This window comes from Limanda limanda, chromosome 3 (assembly GCF_963576545.1).
Source record: "Limanda limanda chromosome 3, fLimLim1.1, whole genome shotgun sequence".
Classification (NCBI taxonomy): domain Eukaryota; kingdom Metazoa; phylum Chordata; class Actinopteri; order Pleuronectiformes; family Pleuronectidae; genus Limanda; species Limanda limanda.
Window position 1 is genome coordinate 17,998,099 of NC_083638.1, and position 19,500 is coordinate 18,017,598.

Genomic DNA, 19,500 nt, shown 5'->3' on the forward strand with positions numbered 1-19,500 from the left:
AACAAGTTAGTTTGAACAAGAACAAAAGGCTGATTTCTGTTGATCTTATTATCTCCCCTCCAGAGCCCTGAGGAAGAATCCATCAGCCAGAGAGCGCCCTCCGCTGGTCATGCTACAGAACACCAGGAAGTCTGGGGGAGAGACGTACATGGTGAAGGGAACAAAGAGAGAGAGAGTGACGAGATGGTTTAAGGGGGAGACAGCAGAGACAGTAGGTTGTCAGGGTTACAGAGGATGAAAGTTTAGGATCCAGGAGAGGGAAGATGAACTAGAAGAATAAATGATACTGTTTCAATAGTATTTCATTTGATTTCTAGAAATCACTAAGTTTCTCAATGAAACGTTTTCTTTTCCTGCAAATAGTACACATTTGTCATTCCTAGTTCCACCAGAGGGGGCTGAAACCACAACTGTTACTGTATAGCTCTTTGACGAATTAATTAACACATATATTGGTTTCTTGTTGTTTTTATGCTGATTCTGTTCGATCAAAATATTAGTTTTGACAACAATTTTTAGATTATTAGTGAGGGGCTGCAAATCAGTATCAGCTAGAGGCCACATTACATCTGGTCCCTGACCAAAACAGAACAATAGAATAGAACAAAGAGAAGCATGAGTGAGCATCACCTTATACATTCATGTCATTATGTAAGTGTAGACATCATTGTAATACTACCTGCATATTGTTATGTATTTTTTCCTTTTCATGCCTCGATTTATTTTTCCCCATATTATATTTTTTTGGTTTCCTTTAATTTGTCTCTTTTTTCTCTTTTCATTCTCTGTAAATCTGTCTTGATCTATTTTTCTTCTTTATATCTTTCCTTTATATTATATACAACTCTCTCTTTCTCTCTCTCTCTCTCTCTCTCTCTCTCTCTCTCTCTCTCTCTCTCTATCTCGCTCTCTCTCTTTCTCTCTCTCTCTCTGTCTCTGTCTCTCAGAGGCCCTGTACTGACTTGTGCTCTAAACATCAGCCCGGCTCTGTGCTCCTCTCCAATCGCTCCACAGTAAGATTATTTCCTGCTATTTTACTTTCAGAACCCTAAACGTTTATTTTATTGTCCCCCTGCAGTTTGACACTGTAGCAGACTGTGTTGAGATCAGCAACGTTATGCTTAAAAGCTACACTGTGTACACTGAGGTATGAGATTGTGAGTTCGTCCGGGTGCTTCCCTCCGCATGTCTCACTTGTGAGTGTGTATAAGCATGCTTTTGTGTGTGTCTGTGTGTGTGCGTGTGTGTTTGTGTGCGTGTATTTCTCACACTGATAAAGGTTACAATGAGTCACATGGTTTATTTTTACATTAGTGGGAACAGGAAGATGTATGATAATTAATCTTATATATTTTGAAATTAATGATTCAAATACTGTGGTTGTTTTTTTTCCCCATATATTTTTGTTTATTCATGATAAATAATCAGAAAATAAAAAAAGAAGAGGATTGACTCCCTCTCCTGTATTGTCTGAAGGTCCAGTCCTTGTTGAGTAGTGCCCCCTGTTGATTGTTAATGTCATGACAATGGCACCTAATACAAATTTAAAATCAAATGTAATATAATATTAAGTGTTATATTTTATTTAGATTTTAGATGTTTTCATGTATAGGTAAAATAATCAAGGGTCTGTGCTGTGGGTTACCTAAATGTATTTGAGCTTTGAATCTTGTTTTGTTATTTGTTTGAAGAAATAGAATAATGTGTTGGTTGGAATCGCAGGGTTTTGCATGTTTTATCTGATAAACAAGATTATATTCACCTCACACAACTGCTGACCACATTAAATTTGTTGTTGTGTTAACAACAGTAACAAATCTGTTCCTCAGGGCCTGACAGACACAAAGATCATCGGCAGCAGCTCACGGTTCAGCCCCATGTCTGTCTTGCGGGTCCCCAGCCAAACAGACCTCAGTCAAGCCTATTCCCAGCATTCCCTGCACCGCAGTGTCAGCCAGCTGATTGACATGAAGTCACTGATGATAGAGGAGGAGGGAAACTGGGACAACACACTGGGACTTGACTCCGGGCTGGTGAGGAAGGAAATATGTTTACATTTTATGTACAGTACAGTAGAGTAGAAGGTAGAGTAGAAACCTGTAATAGCGCATATGAAAATATACCCATACGAAGAAAAAAAGAAATATTCAAAACAAGTAATGTATCCTCAATACAGGTGACATATTAGTATAAAAGAGAAAATTAGACATGTAATAGTAAAACAGGGAAAGAGCAGCGAGAGTATAGAATATCTATTTTAAATACAGCATGAATAACATAATGTAAAAGAGCTAATTTCCATTGCAGATCAGATTTTTTAAGAAGCAGAGCATTACTCCATAACTTATAGAAAAGTTACCTCGAGATGTTTTATACAAAGGTAGATTAATCATTTAATTTCCAGACACACTTCCACAAAAACCCACAAAAAGAAACATAAGTGAGAGACAGGTCTGATGAAAATACTATATTTCAACATTTAATCAGTTTGCCTCATCACGCTGTATTATGTTATTCTGTTCATGTTGAACACAAGCTGATTTATTTTGGCCCCAGAGGGACAAAGCATCTGCAGTGAACTACACTGTGCATTCAAAGAATATGTACAATCAAAATATCTACAGTGGAAAATGCTCTCTGTCCCCTTTTCACTGACTCCAGTGCTGTGACTGACTATTTCCTTTCAGTACGGGGAGGAGGATGAGTTTGTGGACGCCATCCAGGCCTTGAGTTCTGTGAAAAAGGAGCACACCATGTTCACTGACACTCATCTGTAAGAGACCATCCTTCATCTATCCAGGTATCACAGCCACAATCCAGAACTGGTTTCAAACCCAGACAGTAAAACAATCATTCGAGTGAGTCAGGAGCTCTAGCAGGAACTGGAAGTGTGAAAATGATTAAGACATTTACAAGGATTGAAATATTATTTAGGTAGTGGGACAGTCTGAATTTAAGATACAATCCTGTAAATAAAAAACAGACATAAAGACCGTAGTTTCTATTTTACTGCAGAATTCCTCTTAAACCCTAATGAAACAGCTAATTTTAACCAACTGTGTGTGTGTGTGTTTGTGTGTGTGTGTGTGGATTAAATTCCTAAAAGTGTTATATCTGAAACTGCTCAGTTTGATAACCAGAGCATTCTTTAAATGGATGACAGCTCTTCAACTGAATGATCAGGGTGTTAATATGATTCACTTTCTCTGCTTGCCAACTGTTAGTGGTTTTGTTATTTAGAAAAAATGTAGAAAGATCCGATGCATTGTTGAGAATCAAACCAGACTGTAGAAATGACTTCATGTCACAGGTTTCAGTCGCCTCTTGTGCTTCAGCCAGCTGTTGTGCCTAGAAAGCTTCAACATGATGTGCAGCAGTCATCCTTTAGATGTAACGAGACAAAAAGCCTTGGTGACATAAAGAAAAATGCCAACTAATGATTTTTTTAAAGTTTGAAATGTGGCTGTGAATCACAGATGTGCCGCCTGATTGTTGTGATAATGTGACGTGACTTTAAAGCCCATTCTGAGATTTTAAGTGATCAGTTGTGGACGTACAGTTTACATTGAATTTTAGAAAGTAGTGGACATAATGAAGTCAAGCTTTGTAGTGAACTAAATGTCTAGAATCAAGAGTTGTTTGTCTGTCGCCTGCCGCCTTTATTTTTTTCAAGAAAACACTTGTTAATATCATGATTCCGCAGGTTGGGTCTCTACAATGTAGATTATTTATTAGGGCAGGATGTTGAGTTTCTGTCTAATGTTATGTAAATGTAAACAAATTCAAGCTGATTGTTATAGAACCTTTTCTTTTTTTACACTGGCAGTATTATTTATTTAATGTCTTATTTATAGACGGTTCATTGATCAATGTTCTTGTTTTTCTGGGAAATGATAAATAACGACCAATTTTCAAGAAAATGTTGTTTTCTGCTTGTGTCCTATCATTCTCTTTACATGAAACATGTATTAAACAGTTTACACTGGTTCTGAAAGCAACTATGTCCCCTTTACTTTCCTGTGTTGACTGCAGACACGTCTTTTTTCTGCTACTGTCACTTCTATAACAACATGCACATTTATTTTCCACATTTTCTATTTTACTTAATGAAAATGAGTCCAGTGTCCTATTACAGTTTAACAGAAGAGCCACAGACAACTTGTAGATGTGTAATATTGTTTTTACTCCATTGTGAACAGAGACATTCATATTTAAAAAGCAGCATGTCAAAATAAAAGACACAAATTACATCATGTCCATGTTCAAGCCATGAATAATAAAATTAGTTCATTAGGGACGAGAAGGCATCAAAATGAAAAAGGACCAAAACTCCAAGAGTCATACATGAACATTTGTTCCATGATGTAAGTAATATTGTGCTATTGTGGTTTAAATATTATTTTCAATTGTAGAAAAACAATGATGGAAGCTATGTTTTACACAAACCGGTGAATGATTTGCATTAGTGTGTGTGTGTGTGTGTGAAGAGCAGACGAGCTTAAAATATTTAAAGCAACACAATGCAACTTTTACTGGGCAACAGCGCCCTCTGCAGCCACATGTTAAGATAGATTCTGTTGAAGGGAACTCCCACTGTGTAGTCCCTCTCACTGGGCTAAAACACAACTGCATGCTGGATATTACCCATGATCCCCGGCTTCCTTAACCAGAAGAGCTGCAGCTGTAACAATACACCAAACTCTGTTTAGAATTGTTAATATTTTAAAACTTCTCTGGCTGAGTATCAGAAATAAACGCTGGTTTCTAATGAGTTTTTAACTGATCTACAGTTTGGCATGACTCGAACAATTTAGTTGAACAGAGATCACACTCACTCAACTAAAGTTATATAAAGTAAGGACAGAGGAGTGGGAATTAATGCACCTTTCTTCAAATTCAAAGTCGGTGCATCATTGAACTCATCTGCTGCGATTTAAGGAGAAAAAGTTGCATTGTGTTGCTGTAACTAACAGTTTACACTTGTTATAACACATTTTTACAAAGAGTAGGACTATATAGTTGAATGCTACACAAAGCTCATGGGTTGAGTTTGTAAAACACATGTCCCAGCATCTACACAGCTACTTCCAGTTAGCACAATCCCAGCACCAACACACAGAGGGGCCCGCGTCTGCGTCGAAACTCTGCAGCTGTAGTTTAGTTTTGCTCCTGCGTCCCTCGAGGGGACGTTGAGGCAAGTTTGAAATTAAAAAACTGGCAGTAACAACCCTGCCTCCGCTCAAGGACGCCAGTCTGACAAGGGCACTTCTAAAACATTCACAGCCACATTCACAGCTATTGTCAGCCACCGAGAGAGGGAGAGGCTGTGAAAAGAGCTTGTGGAGTGATTGTAAGGGACAGTATGGCCCTGAGCTACACACACACACACACACACACACACACAGGGTTTTATTAAACTCATAAATCACAATGACGACAGACGGCGTCTCAGAGAGGAGACTGTCTGAATGAGAAGGTTAGTGAAATGAAAGCGCTGGGGAAACGCACACACACACACACACACCTATGTGACACGCTAACAAAACAAAGATTGTGCACTTTGGCAAGTGATCCCCACAAACCAGGTGCTAACAACTCAGCAATGACTGGCAGCACCTCATACCTCATTCAACCTGTTTGTCTTATTACTGCGTCCAGATTTAAAGGTGAAACTGCAGATTCAACAATAACAGCTGTAACTTTTTGTTTTATTATTAATATTGAGCATTGATAAGTTTGTTTGAATTAATCGTCACGTCATCAGACACACGTTTTTCAAAGGTTGACATGTCTCAGATCGCAAATATGTTTTTTAATTTATGTTTTCTATTAATATTCATCTGTGGTTGATAACATTGACCTGGAAAACTGGAGTAAATCACAGAACAATTTGTATTGTTGGTCTACACGATGTATTAAAACATGCATGATGATTATTATTTAAAAAAAGAAAAGAAAAAGTAAACCATTCCAGTCTACACATTGTAAAATAAAACATTAGAATCAGTGTTGTAGGCAATAAAAAGGCAATGAACCAACAACAACATAATGCAGCATTTCTAACATACAACCACACACACACAGTGATGTCCAGATCCAGATATGTAAACTCAAACATTAAGCTGGCTGTAATGTGATATCATGTTATGTAAACACAGCCAGAGAGGAAGCGAGGGACGACAGTGGATGTTTTCAGAGGACACTCAGTTATGTGCTTAAACACACTTTTAACTTTATATTTTATGTAAAATAAACAATAGAAAGTTACTTTAATATTAGTCTAAATAGTGCAAGTGCAAACGCAGTAAGGTCCAATAGCAGGGTAATATCACTATAGGCATCGTACATGGATATGATTATTCACAATATATATATATAAATGACAAACAACAGTGTATCAACACACATCAATGCATCCATGTTAGGACTTTGTCTTGAATATGTTTGTCTACTTTCTGCAGTTATATCAAAATGCACGTGTTTGTACAGGCAGGGACAATGAAGTCTGTTTATGTTTATACTGAAATGAGACACAATGAATGAGGTTAAATAGCTGCTCGATTTGGCAAATTATAATTAACATTTCAGTTTTTTCTTATTACATCTATCTCTTTTATCGTCATGTATTTTTACAGCATTTTGTCCCCACAGTTCTAACAAAGTACCAAACATCAGGAGCTGGTCTGGGTTTTGGTAACTAATCCCACACAAACAGGAAGTGGAAGTCTTATATTGGTAAATTTGTACTATCCAGTCCTTCAAGCCTACTACTATATTACTATATAACCAAGGTGCTTTACTTGGGTCTCTTACATACTCACTGTTTTACCTTTACAAGAACAAGCTGGAAATTAAAGTTCCCCAGACGAAAAGCGGAGGAGCTTCCAGTTAGAGCCTCCTCCAGGATTGTTTCCAATAGATAACTAATGCCTCTTAATTCAAATGATCACCAACCTGATTGGACCTGGTGTAAATCTATCATTTGTGGCTCCACTATGAGCTCCATCATCACAAGCCTTTGGTCAGAATCCTTTTCAACCAATAACTGTCACACAAATAAGGCACAGCAACAGTCATCCACAACAAGACACAATAAAGATTTTTAAAAGAGGGAGTAAAGTGATGTAGTGTCGGTCCTTTTCGTGAGTGTAGTTATATTGTAAAAAAATATATAAATGATAATAAGTGTAATCTTGTGCAGGCACCACTATAAGAAAAAAGAACACAAGTCTGTTCTTAAGAACTACGAGCAGAGGTGTAGAGCATGCACCAAACAATTTTTCTCTGTTAAGATATATAAGAAAAGGGTCACATAAGAACCATAAAGCATTGAAAACAGATTTTGTTCCAATTTAAAATGTACCTAAAGGTGATCGCTGTCAGTGTTAGTGCAACTCTAGTATCTTTAATGGATAAATCAGTTTATGAGGTTTCAGTTGTGTGCCATCAATTTGTTTTCCAGTTTACAAATATTGTATTAAATGCCTCAGATTGTTGGACTGTACTGTAAATGTCCCATTTTGTAGAGTGTGATGCTCTTGCTACAACAATAAGAAGTTTGCCAGTTTATAATAAACAAGTTAAACAACCAGCTGCAGTGAAAAGCAGGTTTGAGGATTCATTGTTTTTCAGGTCATCATCCATGAGTCTCACTATTTGGCGATCCTTGTGACTTCATGTTTGTTTTAGCTGTCGTGCATCATAACTCCACTGTTGCATAGTTATCACTAAGCTGTCGAATAACAAACCTAAAGAGGTTTTACTGCGTGATGGAGCTACAAGCTGACTTCACTGCTCGCTGCCTGTTCACTTCTACTGTCACTGCTCTATCAACAATAACTGTTGTGTATTTTTGGGACATATCGATTCAAGTAGCTGCCAGGATTCTGGCAAGGGTACGACAAATTGCACATGTAGTCAGAGATGATGAACTTTTCAGCAACTTGCTGGTTGAAGCTTCTCCAATGTGAGGTTGTGCATCTTTTTCGTGATTTATATCATTGGCTTAACAAATAAAATCAAATAGAATCTGAGAGATTACTCGAGAATGAAAAAGAATTGTTATTTTAGGATCTCAAGAAATGTTTCATGTGATTACTGTTTGAATCTGGATGCTGTGTGTTTAAATTGTTACGGTCAGTCATTCGTACCAGAGTATGAATACAAACACTTTACAAATCTGATTAAAGAACAAGGGGTGTATCTTTCTTGCTTCTATTGTGTGAATGTTTAATGTTCTCACAAGCTACACTCTCCCCAGGTAGAATCAAAAAACCCTGTTCTGTGACTAGTACTGTGCCGTACTATCTTTTTTCATTTTAATGAACCTTGATGCCTTAATGGATTTAGTCTTTTCTGTGGCCTGACACCTGATTCAAACCAAAAAAGCCGCTACACACTCTTCACGATACCAGAACAAAGAGACTGTTGCCTCCTTCTGTAGTGACTGTATGTTTTTGGAGTTGTCACATGAACAACAACTATCTATTCCAGATATTCTCCCGAACTGAGCTGGCACACTTCTATCAGACTCTTGTCTCAAAGCTCTGACCCCATCTCTGATCTGTTGAGATTAAAGCATAAACCAACAACAAACAGAGATTCATTTCACCAGAGTGATCAAACAGAAAATATATTCCCGCTCCGGGTGACAGGTCTCGCTTCTAGAGCAGGTGTAATGTTAACATAAAAAGATTTTTAGCCTCGGGATCAAACATAGTGAAAAACCTGTCATTACCTGTGGGTTCCCAAAACCAACAAATCATTTACCCATTTACACCTCGAACCCTGCTTCATATCCAGTCTGACGCAGTAAGTTCAACAGGAAGCCTGCATGAAATAATTCCACTGACTGGGATCACAATAATTGGAGGCGGGCCTGTTGCGCTGTCACAGGCTGCTGTCCTGATTGGACGGCTCAGGGGCCAGCTTCCTGTGTCGCGGTGAGGTGGAGGAGCCCAGTTTGGTCGGGGAGGGGGAGGCATTTGCAGATGAGTCGCTGCCGCCACCATCAGACCCGGAGGGGAGGGAGGAGAGGTGAGGAACTGGAGGAGCCCTCTTCCTCCCTAGAAAGCCTCCTTCTAGTACTCCCCTTTTCCTCACACCTCCCTCTGACTTTGCCCCATCTCCACCCTCTCCCTCCTCCGTTGGCTGCACCTTTTTTCGGACGTCTCCCCCTGGAGTCGGGCTGTCCGGAGGTTGGCGTGAAGTTTCTTGAGCCCCTTCTGCCCTCACCCCAGAAACAGCCCCAGCAATCAAAGCCGCAACGTTCGTGCTAGAGCTGGCACAGGTGGTTCGACAAGCCCAGAACTCCAACGTTGAGGCTCTCCTCTCACTGTCCTCAGGCCCAAAGTCACAGAGTGAGCGGCGGGCGTCGCTGACATGGCTGGGGCCCTGGGCCGACGTCTGACCTGTGCCCTCCAGGACCCCCCGATTCAGGCTGAAGTTCTGGAAGTCTCTGTGGAAAGAGAAGTAGATGCTGGTCAGTTACTGGTGGAAAGACAAGAACAGCTGAGCTTTTTCCAAGTGCAAATGCATGCAGTGTATTCCCACTGTTAGCACATAAGAGGATGCACTGTAAGATTGGATTTTACTAAGTTTGTTAATGGGTTGGTTCATCTATCTAAATAATATAAGTATTTATTTTATAAAAAGTTTAATCCATAGTAATCTACTTGTGGTGCTGGCTTTTATTTTATAGTATGTTATGAAAGCTTGCTTGATGATTCTGCTGTAACCCAAAATAAAAGTTGAATAGAATTGAGTTTGTGGAGCTCACAGAGCTGAAAAATGGCATTAAAAAATTTAACAGCAATGTGCTTTTCCAGAGACAGTGTGCCTGTTACTCTGGATAAACCACAAAATATGTTGTAAACTGTTTTTACAGTGAGATGTCTCAAAACTTATTTAGCAAATAGTAAATACACTATTATTATTATTATTATTATTATTATTATGTGTAACTGAAGCATTGCTCCTGGTTTCTGTTCAGTATTTCGGAAAAATAAAACCCCTTTAAAAGAATATTCCCAGAGTCAAACAAATATTATTTCACCGGTAGCTGTGGAAGGACTCTGTCCGTCGAGCGCGGGCCAGCAGGGGGCTCTCTCTGTAGGGCCGCACAGCTGCATAAGTTGCCTGACTCTCAGGAATGGACTCCTGTGCCTGTAACTGCAAACTGAAAGAAAAAGAAAGTACGACAGTCAGTAATAGTTCTTGTTTATCTTGTGAATTGAAAGGATACTGTTCAGTTTTTCCTTGTGATTATGAACCATGTATTTGTAAAAGCAGAATTAGAACAGGTTGGAAGTAACTAGTTGTTTCCTTTAGTGTGTATTTGTCTTTAATGTGGTGTGCGTGAACTTTCCAACCTGGAGCAGGACTCTCGCAGGCGTGTGTGGTGCAGCACAGAAGGGGCAGGGCTAATATTTGGTGTGGCACAGCGGGAGGTGCTCAGGTCGCATTGGTCCAACAGCTGCAGCAGCTCGTCCTCTGTAGGTCCGCCTGCCTCTGTCAGGAGGACAGGAGCCGCTTCACACACAGCACCCATCAAAAGAAATGCATTTTAGACTGGAAAGTTTGGTCTTGAGTGAGTGAGTAAATACACACACACACACACACCATTCTCTCTCTCTCTTCCCCCTCAGTCTCTACTTCCTCACCCTCTTTCTTCCTCTCCTCTCCTTTGTTAGCTGTGTCCATCGCAGTGGTCAGGTCCCACATTTGGATGCTGCCGTTGCCGTGGCCAGTGAACAGATAGCGCCGAGGTCGGGACCCCATCCGACTGGAGCCTTCGCACTCCCGCACCATGAAGCAAGAGATGGTGGTCCCGTCCACTGACTGCACTTCACAGATCCTGAGAAACACAAAAACCTCAGCCAAGCAGCACAGGTCAAACAAAAGGCCTGACAGTCTGAATAAAGATGAAAACAGGAGGTTTAGGAGCGGAAGCATCATGCAAACCCTCCTTCCTCCCAGTGTGGCTGTAAAAGACAAAGGTCAAAGGAGCAGAGATGGAATCAAGAGGCAAAGACGACATTAAACCTTTTTCCAGTAGATGAGAGTCTCACAAACAGTTTGTGGGTGATCGGGATGACCTTCTGAATAAAAACCTGCTGATCGTCTCGTTCTCCAAATGGGCCTGAGAGCAGAAACACACCAACTAATTTTTAACTTCTTACAGCAAGCATGCAAATAAACCACTACAGAATACTGTCAGAAAATACAAGAGCACAATCTTTAGAAACTGGACAAGTAGGCAACTAGACAACGAGACTTGTTTCTTGAAGACGTTTCACCTTTCCTCCAAGAGGCTTCATCAGTTTAGAACAGGCAAGTTGCCTACGAACACTTGTACAACTTGTGAAGATACCATTACTTGGATCATTGAGAAGCTTCACAGATACAAGAACACAAATGACGAGAGCCCATGAAGAATCAAACAGCTGTCAAAAAAGCTGTAAGTGAAATCTTCAGACGTCTTTTTTGTTTGACCAAAAGTCCAAAAACCTTAAAATATTCCATTTACAAAGATAAATGACATATAAGCCTTTTTACAAAGTACTTAAAGGATTACTTGATTATGTATGTCAATCAACTAATTGATGAATTTACTAATCGTTTCATCTTTCTATCTGCCCTTGCCTCATATTCATTTCCATTTCCATATGTAAATTCTTTAAATCCTCATGTCTTATCTCTCTCACCGATATCATTCCCAGAGCAGTAGCTGCCGTGGCTCTCCGTCTCCTCCAGGGACAGGATTTTGAAGGAGGCCAGAGGGGTGGAGCCTGGCTGGGTGGAGATCATGCCTCTGAAACGTGTCACCGTCCACGTCCGAACGTGATTGTTGTCCGCGCACACTAACAAACAGAAAAACACAAACAACCACACAAGATTTCAGTCACGAGTTAACTATACACACAGATACGACGCCACAATGCACGAGAGGTGATTCGATTAGTGTCAGTCTGCATTTGAGCTTCTATTACCTATCAACCATCAGCAGGGACCTGTTCCACCTTCCTCACCTGACACCAGATGTTTCTCAGACAGCATGATCTTCGTCACGGGGCTCCTGTGCACAGTGAACGTCTGAAAGAGCTGGGGGCCTGAGCCCACTGTCTCCGGGTGCTGCACGATCACTCTCACTGCACCGCTGCTCGTCCCATAGGCGATCTCTATCCAGTTTCCACTCACACCTGACAGCAGACAGAAAAACACGTCAGGTCAGTGACTGTGACTTCCAAAAGTGGATGTTCCATCCAAAAATGTCCTTTTTGTCTGGAGCCCAGGACATGAAACTGATCTGAATCAATATGATACGGAGAAGAAAGGGCAACGATTTCTGGCGTTAATTTCCTCTTTTCAGTAAGAAAACAAGAACCAGGAGAAAGACTTACTGGTTTTAGGTGTGAGGTAGACAGACAGCGCGGTGATGGCATCGTTTGATGGGTCGTGATAGAGCTCAGTCACCAGAAGATCATTATCCTTCATCCTCAGGGGAAACTTTTGCATGTCTGAAAAAAAGAGGAATTCCTGAAAGAGCCTCATTTGTTGCACGTTTTCTTGAACGAGGGATTTACAGATATGACTTCCCTAACATCCAATAAACTGAGTGACAGACAGAAGATAGCAGTGTGTGTTTGTGAACATGTGTGTACCTATGTAGTAGATGGAGCCATTGCTGCAGCCCAGGAGTAAAAAGGATCCTGCTGTGTCACAGCTGGTGATGGGAACCACATCTTGAACCTAATACACAAAACAAATGTGAACTCTCAATCAGCACAGTTTTGTCCTATGTAGTCTGTGATACACTGTCTGTGATCAAATACTCAACTAATCACCCTTATATTATGTACTGCATACTTTAACATTTTACCTCAGAGCATCGAAACACAAACACACCCTTCCTCCACCTATCTATGTCTCATCCAAACACACACATACACTGAACATGTGTTCTTACCTGCCAGTGTTGTGTGACAGCATTCCACACCCCGACCTTCCCTGTGTGGCTCGTAGCCACCAGCTGGTTCCCAATGAAAAAGAGATCATCAACCGGTACACTGAGGCTGAACACACCTGAGAAAGTGAAGAGAGAGTTATGGAGCCGAAGGCGGGGTGAAGGTTGAGTCACATTGACACTGTGTCATTACTTAAAACGTCTCAGTCTGAACCATACTTTTATCTAAATTGTAAACGTACCTATCTCATTACCACTGCCTCCATCTTGGATGCTCCAGAGCGTGATGCTGCTTTCAGAGGCGGCGGCCACCATCTTGTCCTTGTCTCCATGCGGGCCGCCCACCACCTTGGCATTCAGCGCGATGCGTTCAATGGTCCGGTCGAGGTAGGGGGAAGAAAACACCTGCTGCCATCCTGAGGATTCCTTTATCCTGCAATGAGATCAAACACAAATATTTTGCACTGATTTTATTTGACTAGATTTCCCATAATACAGTGCTTTGTAACTTCAAAGTTGAGGACAGCAGCTTTAACAAAGTTGGATGTGGGTCCGATTAAAAAACCTTTCGGAAGATTTTGTAAGAATGTAAACAAACAACCCCCGGTGGTGCAGGGATGCACTGATAGAGACTTGAAGGTTTTATTCTGTATTCCAAACATTTATCTTGATTCAAATGCACTTTGCCTGTATAAATCTTTTACTCTGTCTTCTCCCCTCATGTCTTGAATTTTATTACCAAATAATTAATATTTAAATTAACACAATCCGTAACCATGCTGTAAAAAGATTAGATATTTGTTCTTTATCACGAAACCATTAAAACCACTTTGTTCTCACCTTGTTTGCTTGCTTTAATGAAAACTTCACTAATCTGACTAAACAAGAACTGAGCTTAAGATGAGAGCTAGTGCACAGGTACAGATGAAGTACATTAATAATTAATGAAAAATTTGAGATACGACAGATAAGGACGCCACCTTCCAATCTTAAATAATTGAATGCCTCACTCTAACGAACTACAGAGCGAATGAGAAACTTATTAAGGCACTGTGTTGTGACAGTGTTGTTACCTGTAGCAGATGACAAAGTGTGCGTAAGCTGCTACGATCCAGTTGTGGTGCCCTGCTACAATCAACACCTTCCTGGGGTCAACAATGGGACCTACACACACACACACACAAGCAGACATAATGCACATCAATACACTTCTTTGATAGTTTGATAACTGCATTAGGTTTCCACATTATATTTCAATATTGAATGTGATTATCTGAATCACTGGGGGGAAAAAACGGTATTAATATCTAGAGCCAGACACAGAGTACACAGAGTATTTGTTTACTGCAGCTCATTACAGCCTCTGAGGTCATCGTCAACAGAGAACCGGCCGATGTGAAACTAGGCTACATCAAAGCGATGTGTCAGGTCACATTAGCTGAACCATTAATGCACATTTAAGCCAAAACACACACAGATTTGGAAAAGCATAAACTACTTGTATCTATACTCTCTCACTATTACCTACATACAGATGTTGAACACATGTGAAGATGAAAAAACAAACCCAGGTTTTATTGGTATGTGTGCTAATACGCACGCACGCACAAACACACACACATGGACATTTTATGATTTTCTTTCTATGCTAAGATTGAAAACATGTTAGAAGATGGATTTCTAGCAGCTACACACACATATCTATTCCACAGATTATCATTAACTATCTTTTCACTTCATAAAGCTGATCCGGGCCACTCACCCAGTTTGTGGTTGTCATCTGCTCCAGGTGAAGCAGGGAGGGAAGGGTGAGGAGGGGGACCGACACGGGTGAAGCCCTCTGCTCCACTCGGGCCCGGCCGCTCTTCAGAGGAGGAAGCTGACGCTGCTGAAGCAGCATTCGATTTACGGGCCGGGATGGCTGGCAGGGAAAGATTTGCTGAGATTAATTTTTTTATTATATACTTGGAATAAGGTAATTTCTGTCCTGGAACGTTTCTGTGAAACATCAGTCGAACATTCACTCCATTTTTTCTGATGCTCAGTTTCATATGATTACCTGGGGGTGGCAGGTAACCATGGAAGAGAACACTACCACATGATGAGCGGTCCAGTTCCTCACACAGCAACAGGCGGCGCACTGCAAACACACACACAAACACACACACACAAACACACATACAAACAGCAGTTTTAAGATTAAATTGCAACAGATTACTCCAAAACATTGTTGATAATTTCATCATTAATTGCTATATAAAATGTTCCTTTTGATCTATAAGATTTAAACATCAAACCCTTGTTCTCCAATTTGTGTTGATGTATTACACTGCAAAGTATGTCCCAGTGTTCTTGTCATGACGTTAAGTATGTGATCACTATCACTGATCAGGTGATCATTACTAGAATTACTCTAATATACAGACAATGTAGGGAAGTAATAAACTATGAAAGAGGAAGTAAAACATTAGACAACACAGAATTGACAGTATTAATATTTAGACCGTGGTCTAGTTGCAGCTGAAGTTAAAATACATTTAACAATACAAGAAAACATTTCACCTTAACAAAAAAAATGTGTTACAAGAGTGTACTGTATGCAAAACATATATTTTCACAATATTTCTAAGCATCAGTGCTTGTGCCAAGAACACAGTCGCTCTCTGAATTTACCCCATTAAACTGTGTGCTCTCAGTGACGTACCTAAAGGAGTTATCCCATAAAACTCTGCTTCATGTCTCAGGACGCTGATGTTGACACCCCTACAGACAGAAAGAAAACGGCAAAAGTATTATATGAGACCCTGCTCACAACTCAATATATATATAATAATTCCTAACATGAACATTCAGGAATATTTTCTGAATGTTGCCATGGCTCCTTACCGCAGGTCCAATTCTTTGGTTCGGAGAAAATTCAAAATTGGTGCAAAAGCTGTGGGGTCTCTGTCAATAAATATCTGGAAGTGAGGAATAAATATATTATGATGCAAATGCAGGGTTTCATTAACTATAAATTAAAAAGAAAAATGGTGAGGATTCAAAAACTTCCCCAGTTACTTGTGTGTGTGTATGTTGCTTAGTGGTCTTCCAACACTGACAAAAGTGTAAGAGCACATTGTATTATCTTAATTGATTGTGTAAAAACATTTATAACACTTTACAACAACAGAAATAGAGCATGTAAATAGTGCTACAATTATGAGGGGTCCAATTATTTCACATAAATGAATATCACCATGGGCTGTTTTACTACTTCCTGACATTTTAGTGTTTTAGTGACAGTACAAATCAATGCATCATCCAAAACTTTGAAGGTTAAAGAAATTTAATAATGATTTATTGACAGTATTGGCCACAAATGGTCTGATTTTACTTCCTGAGCACAAACAGACAACCTTAAGGCAATGTGTCATATTTCAGTGAGTTGAATCATTACACCATCGACATCATGTTCTATCTGCTGGAAGCTTAAAGAGAATTTTTAGATGTTGATGTCGACATGACCTGCGGACGCTGTCCTAGTTTTGGAATAAGAAGCGACAAAGGCTTTACTCACGGCTCCCGTTTCATCCCGAAGAGTGGATATCCTTCCACTCAGCAAACTGAAAACACACACACACAGACACACATACACAGTCCTCCAGTTAAACCAAGCACTTCTCCATTTCCACTTTGACTGACCAGCAGTGTTACCACTACCTGCAGTAACAGTAACGAAAACTCAACAGTATAACCTCAGCACAGCAGTGATGGTAAAAAACATCATCTGTGCTGATATTTTATCGAACATCTAATAATAAAAGGTTTTTTTTAAAGAATTGACTTTACAATGGCTGCATACTGGAGACAGCTGGGGGAGACAGACTGAAAGACTGACAGGTGCTCTGACAGACAGTCTGACAGCATTAGGCATTACTTCAGTCAGCTGTTGTCAAACTGTGAGCTCACTCCAGTGTTTGAGCTTGTTATGACCACGGTGTCAGCAGAGCCTCAACTGGCTGTCTCACTGTGTTCCCCAGTAGCGCTGGAATCACAGCGACATAACCCACAGGAAGGATTTTTCTAAAAGGCATGCAGACAGATGAAGATCCTGCAAACATGGGATACATGTTTGCAGTGAATCCTGTGTAAATACAAGATTTAAGTCTTACTTAAATACCCAAAAAAACTACATCGTATCTGTGTTCTACAGACTATAATTGTAATGCATTGACATTTTCCATCACCAGTATGCTGGATATGAATCAAGGAATACACTAATAAAGATAATAGCATTTTTGCTATAATGACACATTATTTCTTCTGAGTGCAATAGAAATAAAAAAGTGTATTATTATTATTGTTCTAATCATTATTGTTATTATAATTCTGATTTGAAATATGTTTATGTTATACAACTTAATGTGGTTATGCAAACATAGTCAGCTTCATGTTTGTTAGACACACCCAAACACTGCTGAGACTAATTTGTTTATGTCTAATCTGATGTGGTTGTTAGATTTGAATATTCCACAGAGCAGCCTGCACAGAACGCATGTGACCCCACACTAGTTGACCATGACACCCACCTAGAGAAGAAGGAATCTGGGATCCACATCAGGGTCTGTCTGGAGGTGCTGAACCTGTAAACACATCATAGTACATGTATAACAAACACAGTGACAGCAGGCGTGAACAGTCACAACACTGACTGGTGCAGAGTTAAAGTGCTGAGGAGAAGCATCCGTCTAAAAACACACATGTACACTGTGTACAGTAGTAGAACAGAACCCACAGTGGATGTGTGCGTGAGTCACAGAAAGAGCACATGAATAATAAAAAGGAATAACCACGATCATCCATGTTGTTGGCCGTCACGCATGTACGTGGCCAGAGATCACGTCGCCCACATGATGACCAGCATCGGCGGACGAAGCTCACCTCGTCCCGCCGACGTTCAGCTGGATGATCTCCCCCATCCCGGGCGGCAAATTGTTGCCGTTCGTGGCCATGGCGGAATCGAACCTGCTGGGGTGGTCGGAGGGAAAGTGGCCGCTCCGTTGCACCCGTCTCAGCTAGCGTTGCTAACCCCAGCTGCTGTCCAGGGTCCAGACTGTCCCTCAGCCTAGCGACCTCTCCCTCGTCCCACCTTCCATAAAAGACCCCTCACACACGACCTGTGAGGCCGGCGTCCGAGTCGCTGAGCCTCCGCATGGCGGGCAAGGAGAGACGGAGCCTCTTCAACCAGAGGACGGACACACAACGACTCCTCTATCCGCCGCCGTGCCTGTTAGCATCGTCGCTGCGCATGTAAATCAACGTGAATAATATCTTGCGCAGAATTTTAGCAACGTGAAAACAGCTGTACAGACGTGTGCAGCCGAGGCGAGAGCGTTCACCCCTCACCGCTTCCGCTTCGGCTTTAATCGGTAATTAGACAGCTAAGTTAAACTCTTCTTTTTAAAATTAATAAATGTGTTTACTCTATTGTTCACTGCTAATTTATGTGATATATAAACACACTATAAATAGTCGAACAGGCCTTAACTTAAACCGACTGCTTTACAAACTAGCCTTGGGGGAACTATCTTGATCGTCCCGGAGCTGCTCACTATCAAAACCATGAGTGCGCTTGATTTATCCACAGTTTGACAATTTAACAAACTGCACGAAGGGGATAGATAATCTATCACTTAAAAACACTGAAAATGAATAAAATGTGTGTTTTACGTCAGATTCGTTCCTCTGTATTGTCTTCTCCTTTGTGCACGTGATTCCATTGTTATCCATGTCCCCGCTTGCACAGTTTGAAATAAAGAAGGGAAATAAAAGAAAAAACAATCAATCTCTTATAAGTGGATTCTACAATATATGAAATTGATAACTCTTGTTCGTTTCGCGGCCATGCTGATACAACTTATATTAAAAATAAAAAGCAACAAAATGATCAATAATTTCTTCATAAACCTTGATTGAATTTAATTCTACAAACCAAAAGAAAATAATAGAATATGTATGCTTAGGGTTAGACATACTAATAACAATGTCTGTCAATTATGTAACATAAGAGGAATAAATGACTTTTGAACATGCCTTTGTGACTATTAGCTATTTTAAACCTTCAACTCTGTCAACAATAAAGCATAACTAACTAACTACTTTGCTTGGTTCTTGACTGATGCCTATTATGTGGCAAATTGTCAAAGAAGTGATGATGTGATGAACGTGTTTCATTGACTGGAGGTCCTGGAAGTTTCTCTCCTTGATTGGCAGAGCACATGGAAACATTTTTATCCATGCTATCGGCTCATTTGGCACCTGTACCCTTTGTGGCAGTGCTTCCCACGCAGAGTCCTCCGAGAAGCTTGAAATTGACCTCATATTGACAATACAACACTGTTCACACACATACACACACTTTAACGTGTAGTCAGATACACATAGCGTAAACACACAAACATAACACATAGTTCTTCTCCTGCTTCTCAACCTCAGAATGTTTCATACTCCTTAAAAAGGGAGTCTGGCATAGCGGACAGATAACAGGTTTTCAA

At 40.4% G+C, this 19,500-nt stretch overlaps 2 protein-coding genes across 3 annotated transcripts in view; one reads left to right on the forward strand and one right to left on the reverse strand.

Annotated features, from left to right (window-relative positions):
- ush2a (Usher syndrome 2A (autosomal recessive, mild)) overlaps positions 1–2,777 on the forward strand; it is a 192,888-nt gene extending 190,111 nt beyond the window's left edge. Inside the window, exons 89-92 of the mRNA XM_061068445.1 lie at positions 64–151; positions 948–1,013; positions 1,830–2,033; positions 2,688–2,777. Of these exons, the coding sequence (XP_060924428.1) occupies positions 64–151; positions 948–1,013; positions 1,830–2,033; positions 2,688–2,777 (448 nt within the window). The remainder of the gene's footprint in view (positions 1–63; positions 152–947; positions 1,014–1,829; positions 2,034–2,687) is intronic.
- A 1,382-nt stretch (positions 2,778–4,159) lies between these two features.
- On the reverse strand, positions 4,160–18,246 carry kctd3 (potassium channel tetramerization domain containing 3). 2 transcript variants are annotated; one of them, XM_061068126.1, is made up of 19 exons: positions 17,888–18,246; positions 17,536–17,589; positions 16,524–16,569; positions 15,851–15,924; positions 15,669–15,727; positions 15,024–15,104; positions 14,727–14,885; positions 14,038–14,128; positions 13,207–13,397; positions 12,968–13,083; positions 12,663–12,750; positions 12,402–12,518; positions 12,030–12,200; positions 11,706–11,861; positions 11,044–11,140; positions 10,662–10,855; positions 10,371–10,509; positions 10,055–10,177; positions 4,160–9,457 (listed from the first exon to the last, which is right to left on the reverse strand). In XM_061068126.1, exons 1-19 carry the CDS (start codon positions 17,956–17,958, stop codon positions 8,890–8,892), a joined length of 2,595 nt encoding a protein of 864 aa, XP_060924109.1. In that variant the 5' UTR covers positions 17,959–18,246; the 3' UTR covers positions 4,160–8,889. The 2 variants fall into 2 exon arrangements, with proteins under 2 accessions (XP_060924109.1, XP_060924108.1); XM_061068125.1 differs by having other exon boundaries at positions 10,371–10,530.
- Between the last annotated feature and the right edge of the window lie 1,254 nt (positions 18,247–19,500).

Excerpts from the sequence above, each read along its gene's own strand:
- kctd3 (XM_061068125.1), bottom strand. The coding sequence starts at position 17,958 with ATGGCCACGAACGGCAACAATTTGCCGCCCGGGATGGGGGAGATCATC. Across the intron at positions 15,105-15,668 it reads TTATGGGATAACTCCTTTAG|TGCGCCGCCTGTTGCTGTGT; the intron begins GTACGTCACTGA and ends GTGTGTTTGCAG. Across the intron at positions 12,201-12,401 it reads CTACCTCACACCTAAAACCA|GTGTGAGTGGAAACTGGATA; the intron begins GTAAGTCTTTCT and ends GTCTGCTGTCAG.